The sequence below is a fragment of the Anomaloglossus baeobatrachus genome, chromosome 11, assembly GCF_048569485.1.
Source record: "Anomaloglossus baeobatrachus isolate aAnoBae1 chromosome 11, aAnoBae1.hap1, whole genome shotgun sequence".
In the NCBI taxonomy this organism is placed as follows: Eukaryota; Metazoa; Chordata; class Amphibia; order Anura; family Aromobatidae; genus Anomaloglossus; species Anomaloglossus baeobatrachus.
The window spans coordinates 133,985,018-133,999,033 of NC_134363.1; the positions used below are offsets into that span (position 1 = coordinate 133,985,018).

General features: G+C 43.7%; 1 protein-coding gene across 5 annotated transcripts in view; it reads left to right on the forward strand.

The window, feature by feature from the left end:
• The window catches only part of CHD5 (chromodomain helicase DNA binding protein 5), a 256,909-nt gene that overhangs the window by 19,989 nt on the left and 222,904 nt on the right, over positions 1-14,016 (forward strand). For all 5 annotated transcript variants that reach the window (XM_075327784.1, XM_075327788.1, XM_075327789.1 and 2 more), the window contains exon 2: positions 9,198-9,328. In XM_075327784.1, coding sequence (XP_075183899.1) covers positions 9,198-9,328 — 131 coding nt within the window. The remainder of the gene's footprint in view (positions 1-9,197; positions 9,329-14,016) is intronic.

A 14,016-nucleotide genomic window follows, 5' to 3' on the forward strand; every position in this document is an offset into this window, starting at 1 on the left:
TGAATGCAGAGAGATACAGTAACGAGACCCTGTAGCCCATTGTTGGGCCATTCATCCACCACCATCACTTCATGTTGCAGCTGATAATATACGGCCTCATGTTGCAAGGATCTGTACACAATTCCTGGAAGCTGAAAATGTGAGGCCCCTGGACTATCAGGTCATCACAGGGTACTGCACGCTCTTTCCCTTTAGTGCAGTATTCAAATCCCTCATGGTTCTGGGTCCCCATCTTACAGTGCTGCCTCCAACAGCAAATCAAATCCTAGATACACCCTGCACCACACCCACCAGCCACACCAGTGGGCAGCTTAAGCGGAATAGGGTCGCGCACTTAGGGGTCAGGAAGGGGAGGTCAGTGTCAGTAAAGTAGAAGGAGAGCGGAGTGAATGAGTGAAGTGGAGGAAGCAGGGAGCTGTGGCTCCCAAGAGTAGCTGTCTAGGTTGCAGACGGTGGTCTGGACCTAGAGGAGTCAGACCCCCGGTCGCAGGGGATAGAGGCAAGGTGCCTGGACCTGTAAAAGTGGACGGACTGCAGCCGGGTCCTATCACCGGTCGGTGACCGAAGGCACGGCGGGGTACACAGACCCTAGGTCGGGGAGAAGCTTCAGGTAACCCAGAAATTAACCTGAGGAGAGCGGAGCCTTTATGGACTGTTCCCACCATCTCCAGAATTGGGGCGCTAGCGCAACGAGGGGCATTGGGCCTTCCAAACAAGCGGCTCACTGAAATCCCAAGTGTGAGCCCCGAGAGCAGGCTCCCACACTTAGCCACGAGCTCCCCTTGAGAGGCAGCGGCAACTAGAGACTTGGTTTACCCGGTTGTCAGCGTCTGCTTACTGGCTGAGTGAGTACATGAGTGATCTCCCCGTCACGGCACCCAGTATCATCTTCCAGAGCCCTGGAGCATACCCCTATCCTTGGAGGGTAATGACACCTTGCTGCCCCATTCCATCATCCCGGGTACTCCCAACGGCAGCGGTGGTACCCCAATTACCGCACACCACGGGTGGCGTCACGAACAATAACTCCCCTGTAAATATCCCCTTTTACTTTAGAGTGTGGCCCCCTAAGCCCCCAGGTCCGGAGACCCTCCAGCCACGAACGGACACTGCCCACGTATCCGAGCGGTTCGATCCGCTGCTGGGGTAGCACAAAAACATCCCAGGTCTTGCGTGACCAGCAAACTCACCGGACATGTCCACCCATTGGGCATGTTTGGGATACTCTGGATTGGCATATACGCGTGTTCAAGTTCCTCACAGACATTAAAACGTGGACCAACAATCCACAGGCCACAATCAACAACCTGATGAACTCTATGTGAGGGAGATGTGTTGCACTGTGTGAACTGAATGGTGGTCACTCCAGATAGTGACTGATTTTCTGACCCCCAATATTGTAAAAGTGCATATTTTAGAGTGGCCTTTTATTGTGGCCAGCCTAAGGCACACCTGTGCTATAATCATGGTGCCTATTCTGCATCTTGATATGCCACACCTGTGAGATGGACGGATTATTGCGGTAATGGAGAAGTGATCAGTAACACAGATGTAGACAAATTTGTGAACCGTATTTGAGAAAAAAAGGTCTTTTGTGTAATTAGAAAAATATTTTTTTTAGTTCAGCTCACCAAAATTGGAGCAAAAACAATAATGTTGCTTTTATATTTTTGTTCAGTCTATATAGACTGTCTGACAATAGCAAAACATAGAACAATACATCTTGCCCAGTGACCAATGACTACAGCATGAGTCTTAATGCAAACACAAACTGATTTAGTAAAGTCGTCAAACAAGTAGAAAAAGACTTCAGCACACCAAATAAGAAAGAACAAGGTTGATCAAAACTCGCTATTTATTGATAAGGCATATGTGAAACAAAAAAGTCCAACGTTTCGACCCTTTAAGGGTCTTTATCACAGACATATGATCTATTCAGGTACGTGTAGATAAGTAATCCCCACAGGAGGTATATGTTGATCTGTGAAATATATACCTTGAAATACCATAAATAGGTAAAGGCTCTAGTGTCTAAGGGTACTTTCACACTTGCGTTTATTTCCTTCCGTTACAATCCGCCCTTTTGGAAAACAGCGGAATCCGTTAACGGATTCCGCTGTTTCCCATAGACTTGTATGGGTGACGGATTGTACCAAAAGGACCTGCGTTGCTTCCGCTGGGCGACGCTCCGTTGCTTCTGCCCAGCGGGAGGAACGCAGCATGTAACGTTATTTTGAGCAGCGGAATCCTCTGGATTCCACTGCGCATGCTCTTTTTTTTTTTTTTTTTAAATCAAACTTTATTTTGGCTCGCTGTGGCCGAACGTTCAGCTGAGCGACCGGCCACCGGCATGCTCGGCCGCCGGCAAGTCACAGCGCTCAGCTGAGCGCCCGCCCGCTGGCATGCCCGGCCGCCGGCATGCCCGGCCGCCGACAAGTGACAGCGCTCAGCTGATCACCCGGCGGCCGGCTGCAGGGAGCGATCAGCTGATCACCCGGCGGCCGGCTGCAGGGAGCGATCAGCTGATCACCCGGCGGCCGGCTACTGGGAGCGATCAGCTGATCACCCGGCGGCCGGCTGCAGGGAGCGATCAGCTGATCACCCGGCGGTCGGCTGCAGGGAGCGATCAGCTGATCACCCGGCGGCCGGCTACTGGGAGCGATCAGCTGATCGTTTACAATAGTCTGCCGCTGGTAAAACTGTAAAAAAAAATCAAAACGAATTGCGTTGTTTTGCAGCATCCGTTGCATCCGTTGTGCCACTATATGCAACACATCCGTTGCATCCGTTACACAACGCAATGCAACGGATACCGTTCAACGCAAGTGTGAAAGTACCCTAACAGGAAATATTCCGAATATTCCAAAAGTTGAGGAATATTCCAGTGTGTAGTGGTGAATCAAGCCAAACACGGGGGTGGTGTATAAGGAAGTCACTAGGCCTGGAACCATATATTGCTTCTAGAATTGTTTGGCTTGATTCACCACTACACACTGGATTATTCCTCAACTTTTGGAATGTTCGGATTATGTCCTGTTAGACACTAGAGTCTTTACCTATTTATTTCAAGGCATACGGTATATTTCAGAGATCAACATATACCTTCTGTGGGGATTACTTATCGCGAGGGCTCACAGTCTACAGGATGAGAGAGGACCCTGCTCACGAGGGCTCACAGTCTACAGGGGGAGAGAGGACCCTGCTCACGAGGGCTCACAATCTACAGCAAGAGAGAGGACCCTGCCTGCGAGGGCTCACAGTCTACAGGATGAGAGAGGACCCTGCTCACGAGGGCTCACAGTCTACAGGGGGAGAGAGGACCCTGCTCACGAGGGCTCACAATCTACAGGAAGAGAGAGGACCCTGCCTGCGAGGGCTCACAGTCTATAGGAAGAGAGGACCCTGCCCACGAGGGCTCACAGTCTACAGTAGGAGAGAGGACCCTGCTCACGAGGGCTCACATTCTACAGGGGGAGAGAGGACCCTGCTCACGAGGGCTCACAGTCTACAGAATGGGTGAGGGTACAGTGGGTAATGGTACATTAAGTGTGGACAGAATTGGTTGCGCAGTGATGTTCTGGTCTCAGGGTTATTGTAGGTTATAGGCTTGTCGGAAGAGGTGGGTCTTTAGGTTCCTTCTGAAGGTTTCCTTGGCAGGTGAGAGTCTGATATGCTGGGGTAGAGCGTTCCAGAGTAAGGGGCAGGCACGGGAGATATCTTGCATGCTATTGTGGGAAGAGGAGATAAAAGAGAAGTAGAGAAGTAGATCTTGTGAGGATGTCTGAGGTTGCGTGCAGGTAGGTACCGGGAAACTAGGTCACAGATGTAAGGAGGAGACAGGTTGTGGATGGCTTGTTGATGATGTATGGATCTTCCTATAAGTAGTGCACCCAAATAACCATAAGTAACTAGCTCCTACATCATCTATATGTGGTATTCTTCTGCTGGACCCTTGTGGCCTGTTATTTTGTTGGAGACTGGAACTACATTAGGAAGTTCTGTTAATACTGAGGACCAGTCTGACCTTGCAGACAGTGTGAAATATTTCAGCAGAAAAGTAAGCAACCACTTTCCCTGGCAAAAATATCTCATCACTGTTGGTTTCAACAAAATATCAGATTAAATTGTAGGTCAAAGTTTGGGTAAAGTAAGCAGAATTCTAAAATATTAAGGTTGAAGTAGGATAAATAATTTTTCTACAACAGAATATTGTGAGTTTTGGACATTATTAGAACCTTGGGTGTGTGGGAGCATTATCTATGACTTCCGAAATAGTCTACCTGGCCCAGTCCATTAATGAGATGTAAAGTTTTTATGTTACGGATTTTTGTTTTCAGTGTTTGGACATAATACTTGTAACAGATGCAACTTAATATTTTCTTATGAGGTCCATGTTCTGAATTCTGCATTGGCCCTAGTGTCACAAAGGGTGCGGTAAATGTAATTTCTGACCTTGAGGCCTTGCAGAGACTTTCCTTCCTCATCGCAAAGTATTCTGCTGGCATCTTTACCCACTTCTATTTTTACACCTATTTTTTTTTTAAGGAAAAGGTCATACACATTGGTCATTCGGTGAATCCGAGTTATAAATAAAGTTTATGTGTGCCCATGTATCAAATCCATATGAGAAGTGGACGGCGCCGAGCTTCAGGACGATGTACAACCACGTGTATTGACAAATAACTGTGTAACCAGTTGAAGAAACTCCCTCATTGTGATGATTAGTTGGTCTGAAGACATCTTTATAATTTCTTCTAAGGAAGTATAAATACGAGGGGCTGCTGATAAGTCTTTGGCTTTCTGATCTTTTTTTGTTTCTATGGTAAGGAATGTTGCATCACATGAAAGCCTTATGTGTCTAATATATGTTTTCAAAATTTTGTGTTTGTTGCTTATGGCAACAGTGTTCTACGCACGCGGGAAAATAACATCGGAGGCTAATGCGATATTCACAGCAACTGAGAGCAGAGGAGGGATAAAATTCTTGTTTCTGCAAGGAAAGTCCACAAAGGATATTCATGGTGATATGTCGCAGATATTGAGGGATCAATGCCCGTCATATTTGACAGTTAAGAACTGGGTTGCCAAATTTAAAACGGGCCTCTTCAGCACCAATGATGAGGAACATCCTGGACGACCGAGAGTGGTTGTTGTTCCAGAGATTGTCGATGCTGTGCACAACCTCATACTGGAGAATAGAGGAATTTCAGCTAAAGCAATAGCAGACATCATGTGAACGTATCTGTGTCATTATCCATGTACATTTGGACATGAGTAAACAATCTGCAAAGTGGTCCCCAAATGTTTGACAACAGATCAGAGAAGCATGGGAGTGAAAACTTCCCGGTGTATTTGTCAGCGTTTCTGGACTGATAAGAACTTCCTGGATCGAATGGTCACTATGGATGAGACCTGGATTTATTTGTATGACCCTGAAAACAAGGAGCAGTCAAAAGAGTAGAGGCACATTCTCCTCATCCAAAGAAGTTCAGGGTGCAAAAATCAGCCACTAAGGTGATGGCGTCTGTGTTCTGGGGTAAGAAGGGTGTGCTGCTAGTGGACTACCTTCAAAAGGGTTCCACCATCAATGCAATGTATTACATTTTACATTAAGCTTTTGGACAAATTGAAGGCAGCTCTGAAGGCCAAAAGGCGCAGCAAGCTGTCCAAAGGAATCTTGTTCATGCAAGGCAACGCCTCCGCTCACACTGCACAAGTGACCACGGCAAAACTGGCAGAGCTGGGCTTCCAGCTGGTTGACCACCCACCTTATTCACCAGATCTAGCTCCCTCCGACTATCATCTGTTTCTAAACCTGAAGAAACACCTCAAGGGTACCAAATTTCACACCATTTCTGATGCCAAGGCTGCTACTGATGCCTGGTTTGAGGCACAACCGAAATCCTTCTATTTGCTAGGCTTACAGAACTTGGAATACTGATGTAAGAAGTGTGTTGTCCTCAGTAGAGAGTATGTGGAATAAATGTAAGGTTTCATCATCCTATCTCGTTTCTTCCTGGGTAAATCCAAAGACTTATCAGCAGCACCTCATATAATAGTGAGGCCTGTCTGTGCTTTGGTGATGGGCATGGTACATCTAATACTTTGCTTCTCCCAAAAGGTCTATAATGTGATTACGGTAAAGACTCTTTTGTAGACCTGTCAAGTTCTCGCTAAGCAAATTCTCAAAAAAAATGCTTTAAGTTTGAGCATCAAGACATTGCTCTAATGAAACAAAAAAGTTAGCACAGTGCTATGCCCACGCCATTCTTTACCACAGAAGTCCCCAACCTGTGGCTCATCACTGGTGGCTGCTTGGTATGAGACGAGTAGTAGTTTTACAACAGCTAGAGAGGGAAGGGTTGCAATGTCTTTTACAGGGAGATATACTTTAAACTAACTTTATGTCACTGGTGACACAGTCATGTGGTGTTTGGCAATAGAAGGTCACAGCTTTTGGCTGTGCAGAATGCTCCCTGACTTTCCATTGTTCCTGCTGTCAGTATTCATTGGTATAGGCAGCTTTCCTGCTGAATTCTTCTCTCCTCCTTTTGGACCCAGCAGGAGCTCGCCTTCCACCCAGCTGCTGATCATCAGCATTATCTTGGTGTTTAAATACACATTCCTTTCTTGGACAGGTGCTGGTGATATTCTTCAGTTCATTTAAGACATGGGTGAAAGCAGGTGGCTTGTACTTCTCTGTGGTATTGTTGTTTAAAACCTTGCTGAACTTCTACCTATGTAATCTGTGGCTAATTAGTTCATGTTTTTTCCCCTGTGTGTCCCCTTGTGTCCTCTATAGTGTTTAGTGGGGTTGACGAAGAGCTCATCCCACTCGTTCCCTATATATGGCCCAGCATCAGGGATACCTAGGGTGGTATCCAGCTCAGCACATAGGTGCGGTACCTATCTAGAGTGGTGAAGGACCCCAAGGACCAGCAGTAGGTTTGGTCACACACAGGGTTTCCCTTCCACCACTCGCTTGGTACTTCACCGTACCTAGCGTGACATTTTATATGTGTATACACAACTATCCTGGCCTTACATGATGCAGTTTGTCAATTCTCTTGGCCAAGAGACCGCTATCGATGAGCTGGATAATGCTATTTCTCTTTTCTTGGAAAAATCTTCATGGCGGCTCCTCGATTTGAACTAGTGACCTTTCACTTGGGAATGAACCCAATAACACACTGAGCTATTAGGGAATGTGAGAACAGGTTGTAATTTGAAGAAAAAGATTTTTTCCACCACCAGGAGCAAAACAAGAACAATACAATGAGATGACAAGAATCTGCATAACTAATCATATGCTAAATAGCTGCAAGTTATATTTATGTATGAGATAGCCAAGATGATTGTCTATAAAATGAAGGTCGTCTCACGCTCAAAGCTGTAGTGGATGGTGAGATATGGAGCCTGGAAGTCAAAAGTTCAAAACATTGTTACCATTTTGCTCATCAGTATAAGAAGCTTTTTAATATATGTTATCAAAGAAATGTGCTTTCTTCCCCACTTATTAGCCATTTCTCTTTTTTTATCCCCCACCTGCTGAACTTGTTATCCACTCTAAAAAAAACTAATCTCATTCTTAGAGAGGATGAACAGCCAGAAATGAGGAGCAGGGTGAGGAAACAGGCAGAGGGAGACAGAAAAATTGTGTTGAGCTTTCTAGCAAGTCTTTTACCTATTATTAGAGCTGATTTACATTCTTACAGCTCAGGACTGCTGTATACTGTCTGCCATGCTGCTGCTACTTCTCTCTGTGTGCTAAAAAAGCAGTGAGGAACAGGAATCCCTTTCTGTGTGTAGGGATGTGTATGGGAGACATTACAGCAGTTAAGGCCCCATTACACGCAACGACGTATCTAACGATATATCGCCGGGGTCACAGATTCCGTGACGCACATCCTGCATTGTTAGCGACGTTGTTGCGTGTGACACCAATGAACGGCCGTTAATGATCAAAAATACTCACCTTATCGTTGATCGTTGACACGTCGTTAATTTTCAAAAAATCGCTGATTGTTGAAGATGCAGGTTGTTCGTCATTCCCATTCACATCGCATTCACATCGCTCCGTGTGACACTTCGGGAACGGCGAACTACATCTTACCTGCGACCGCTGGCAATGAGGAAGGAAAGAGGTGGGCGGGATGTTACAGCCGCTCATCTCCGCCCTTCCGCTTCTATTGGGCGGCCGGTTAGTGACACCGCTGTGACGCTGCACGAACCGCCCCCTTAGAAAGGAGGTGGTTTGCGGACCACAGCGACGTCACTAGGCAGGTAAGTCCGTGTGACGGCTCCGAACGATTTTGTGCGCCATGGGCAGCGATTTGGCCGTGACGCACAAACTATGGGGCGGGTGCTTTCACCAGTGATATCGCTAGCGATATCTCTGCGTTTAAAGCCCCCTTAAGTCCTGTCTCATCAGCTAAAAGTCAATTACAAATTAAGAGGTAGAACCTACAGAGGAGAAACCCTGGTGAAAATGCAGGATATGTCATATAATGCCAAGAAAGTGTGTTATTCCTCATGTACACGCACAGGAAAGCTTATTCTGTGACGTGAAAGTATGGTTACCCTTTATGTGAAATATTCAATAGACTGGATGCCGGTATGCTCACCTGATAGCCCAAGAGCTATATGTGCTGCCAATAGGTAGAATGGTCCTGGTTTCTTGAATTTACATAGTTGGGATTTGGCCAGATGGTGGATTTGTCGATCATCTCCTTTCTAGCAAAGCTTAGAAGATGAGTACAGTCATTCGGTTACTATGTACCAGTGGTCCACATTTTCTGTGCCTAATTTTCGTAATTTCCCGAAAGGTTTCTCAAGTAGGAAATAACATAGAAACATGAATGGATAAGAACCTTCAGATGTATTGGCTTTTTATTTTTACTTAATGGTGTTGTCCATTTGTTTGGAAAAAAATGTAGCCTTCAAAATGTATTAAATTTCTTAAGAAGTGATAGAGGGGCCAAAAACTGCTGCTGAGGGGGAGGTATACACACAACATTGGGGGTTATAAAAGACTTAATGACAAAATGTATAATTGGTGGAGGAAGAGGGAACTAGATGGACCGAGGGCTTTTTTCAACCTATGTAACTATGTATAAAGGTTTTGAGGGTCTACTAAAAATTTCTACCTGTTCAAAAAGCTAAACTTATAATAAACTTGTTATTTTTTCTCTGTTTAGAGGAAGAAGACCGGGGGATGGAGGCCATAGATGACTTCTTTCTTGAAGAACAGGTCACCCCTCAGAAAAGGAAAAAATCCAAAAAGTCAAAGGAAAATAAAGTGACGAAGACAAAACGAAGGAAAAAAGAGGTAAGAAAATAAATGTATATTGAAAGATCTATTTTACTATCTATCTGTCTACCTATCCATCCCTCTATCTATCTATCCATCCATCCATCTATCCATCCATCGATCCATCCATCCCTCTATCTATCTATCTATCTATCTATCTATCTATCTATCTATCTATCTATCTATCTATCTATCTATCTATCTATCCATCTATCCCTCTATCCCTCTATCCCTCTGTCCCTCTATCCCTCTGTCCCTCTATCCCTCTGTCTGTCTGTCTATCTTCTCACTGTTGTTCTCACATTTGTCACATTTTCACATCCATCTTCTATTAAGGGCAGATAACATTGCAAAGCTAAAATATTCTCAATTATTCTGTAATTTTATTCTTTTCTCCGCGCTTTCTATTGCATATTAGAAATCTCCAGAGTTTTAGTAGGGCAGCATGTGAAATAAGACTTCTGAGACCTGACGTTTTGCATGGGTGCATTCCTAAATGAAGGGAACTATTTATTTAAATGTGTTCTATGGCAGCAATGAAAGTAAATTAAGTATTATTGTAGGACACCATAAGCTTAAGTCATTGTTTATCTGCTTTGTATTTCTGTATAACTGAGCACAAATCTTGTCTGTAAATGAACTAATTAAAATGTAATTCACAGCATGAGAAAGTAGATGGTAGCAGAGAATTGGAGACATGTAGCAAGAATCTTCAACCTGATACCTGCATTCATAAAAAAATGATATTCTGCAATTTATTTGCTTTCCCATCATCCCGAATATTATTTTTATCTTACATTTTAATTAGGAAATCCATGTTCATTTCATTTGTTCCACTGCATGGAATGGAGCACAGGGATTAAAGAAATCTATGTTCTCTATGTACTAGAATATATCTACTATAATACTGCCCCCAATGTACAAGAATATAACTACTATAATACTGCTCCTATGTACAAGAATATAACTGCTATAATACTGCCCCTATGTACAAGAATATAACTACTATAATACTGTCCCTATGTACAAGAATATAACTACTATAATACTGCCCCTATGTACAAGAATATAACTACTATAATACTGTCCCTATGTACAAGAATATAACTACTATAATACTGCCCCCTATGTACTAGAATATATCTACTATAATACTGCCCCCAATGTACAAGAATATAACTACTATAATACTGCTCCTATGTACAAGAATATAACTGCTATAATACTGCCCCTATGTACAAGAATATAACTACTATAATACTGTCCCTATGTACAAGAATATAACTACTATAATACTGTCCCCTATGTACAAGAATATGAATACTACTATAATACTGCCCCTATGTACAAGAATATAACTACTATAATACTGCCCCTATGTACAAGAATATAACTACTATAATACTGGCCCCTATGTACAAGAATATAACTATTTAATACTGTCCCTATGTACAAGAATATAACTACTATAATACTGTCCCCTATGTACAAGAATATGAATACTACTATAATACTGGCCCCTATGTACAAGAATATAACTACTATAATACTGCCCCTATGTACAAGAATATAACTACTATAATACTGCCCCCTATGTACAAGAATATAACTATTATAATACTGCCACCTATGTACAAGAATATAACTACTATAATACTGCCCTCAATGTACAAGAATATAACTACTATAATACTGCCCCTATGTACAAGAATATAACTACTATAATACTGCCCCTATGTACAAGAATATAACTACTATAATACTGCCCCCAATGTACAAGAATATAACCACTATAATACTGCCCCTATGTACAAGAATATAACTACTATAATATTGCCCCCTATGTACAAGAATATAACTACTATAATACTGCCTCTATGTACAAGAATATAACTACTATAATACTGCCCCCAATGTACAAGAATATAACTACTATAATACTGCCTCTATGTACAAGAATATAACTACTATAATACTGCCCCCAATGTACAAGAATATAACTACTATAATACTGCCCCTATGTACAAGAATATAACTACTATAATACTGCCCCCAATGTACAAGAATATAACTACTATAATACTGCCTCTATGTACAAGAATATAACTACTATAATACTGCCCCCTATGTACAAGAATATAACTACTATAATACTGCCTCCTATGTACAAGAATATAACTACTATAATACTGCCCCTATGTACAAGAATATAACTACTATAATACTGCCCCCTATATACAAGAATATAGCTACTATAATACTGCCCCCTATGTAGAAGAATATAACTGCTATAATACTGCCCCTATGTACAAGAATATAACTACTATAATACTGCCCCTATGTACAAGAATATAACTACTATAATACTGCCCCCATGTACAAGAATATAACTACTATAATACTGCCCCTATGTACAAGAATATAACTACTATAATACTGCTCCTGTGTACAATAATTTGTCTGCCCCTATATATAATAATAACACAGTCTGAATATTACCCCTTACAGAGCAGAATATTACTCAAAGTCAGGTGTCAAGGATGATGAACTACTGGTATTTCTGAAGCCAGTGGACGCTTTGACCATCTAGTGAAGATGCAAGAATATACATTTAGTATCTCACGAGTAGAGCATGTCATTGTTCATTGTTTATTATAATCTTTCACTTCAATATTGTGAACCTGAAAATTCTTGACTTTGAGATTATGAACCTAGTTTGGCTTTTTTTTTGTTTGTTTGCTTTACATTGCATTTCAGAGATTTATCATTTCAGTGATTGGCTTAGTGATTCTCATTTAGTGATGTCACCACTCCTGTCTTGGCCATGTCACCACTCCTGTCTTGGCCATGTCACCACTCCTGTCTTGACGATGTCACCATTCCTGTCTTGGCCATGTCACCATTCCTTTCTTGGCCATGTCACCACTCCTGTCTTGGCCATGTTACCACTCCTGTCTTGGCGATGTCACCACTCCTGTCTTGACGATGTCACCATTCCTGTCTTGGCCATGTCACCACTCCTGTCTTGGCGATGTCACCACTCCTGTCTTGACGATGTCACCATTCCTGTCTTGGCGATGTCACCACTCCTGTCTTGGCGATGTCACCACTCCTGTCTTGGCCATGTCACCACTCCTGTCTTGGCCATGTCACCACTCCTGTCTTGACGATGTCACCATTCCTGTCTTGGCCATGTCACCACTCCTGTCTTGGCCATGTCACCACTCCTGTCTTGACCATGTCACCACTCCTGTCTTGGCGATGTCACCACGCCTGTCTTGACGATGTCACCATTTCTGTCTTGGCGATGTCACCATTCCTGTCTTGGTGATGTCACCATTCCTGTCTTGACGATGTCACCACTCCTGTCTTGGTGATGTCACCATTCCTGTCTTGACGATGTCACCACTCCTGTCTTGACGATGTCACCACTCCTGTCTTGGCCATGTCACCACTCCTGTCTTGGCCATGTCACCACTCCTGTCTTGGCCATGTCACCATTCCTGTCTTGACGATGTCACCATTCCTGTCTTGGCGATGTCACCATTCCTGTCTTGACGATGTCACCATTCCTGTCTTGGCCATGTCACCACTCCTGTCTTGGCCATGTCACCACTCCTGTCTTGGCCATGTCACCACTCCTGTCTTGGCGATGTCACCACTCCTGTCTTGGCGATGTCACCATTCCTGTCTTGACGATGTCACCACTCCTGTCTTGGCCATTTCACCACTCCTGTCTTGGCCATTTCACCACTCCTGTCTTGGCCATGTCACCACTCCTGTCTTGGCCATGTCACCACTCCTGTCTTGGCCATGTCACCACTCCTGTCTTGGCGATGTCACCATTCCTGTCTTGACGATGTCACCATTCCTGTCTTGACGATGTCACCACTCCTGTCTTGGTGATGTCACCACTAGTTTCTTGGCGATGTCACCATTCCTGTCTTGACGATGTCACCACTCCTGTCTTGGCCATGTCACCACTCCTGTCTTGGCGATGTCACCACTCCTGTCTTGGCGATGTCACCATTCCTGTCTTGACGATGTCACCACTCCTGTCTTGGCCATGTCACCACTCCTGTCTTGGCCATGTCACCACTCCTGTCTTGGCCATGTCACCACTCCTGTCTTGGCGATGTCACCATTCCTGTCTTGACGATGTCACCATTCCTGTCTTGACGATGTCACCACTCCTGTCTTGGCGATGTCACCACTAGTTTCTTGGCGATGTCACCACTCTGATCTTGGTGGTCACCACTCCTTTCTTGGTGGTCACCACTCCCTTCTTGGTGGTCACCACCCCTTTTTTGGTGTTACCACTCCTTTCTTGGTGGTCACCAGTCCTTTCTTTTTTTTTTTAAACCAAATTTTTATTTCTTTTCTTGTAATGGTAAAATAGGGTACAGAATGAAGAAAATAAGGGTCAACAAATCAAAATATCAAATAACATGGTGTCTATACAATTTATCGATCAAATATTTGTCACGGTTATCAAATTTGCTCCTTCCCCTTCTTCGTCAATGTATATTTCCATTATTTAGTCTCCGCTACCCCCTTCAGCATTCCTTGATAACTTGTTACAAACATTACTTATAAACACTATCCCTCCCACCCCCCCTCCCCTCTCCATGCGACACAACCCAGAAATTGGCCAACTATACTTTCACCTCGCACAGGGACCCTGACAGGTCTTCCTTCATGTACCA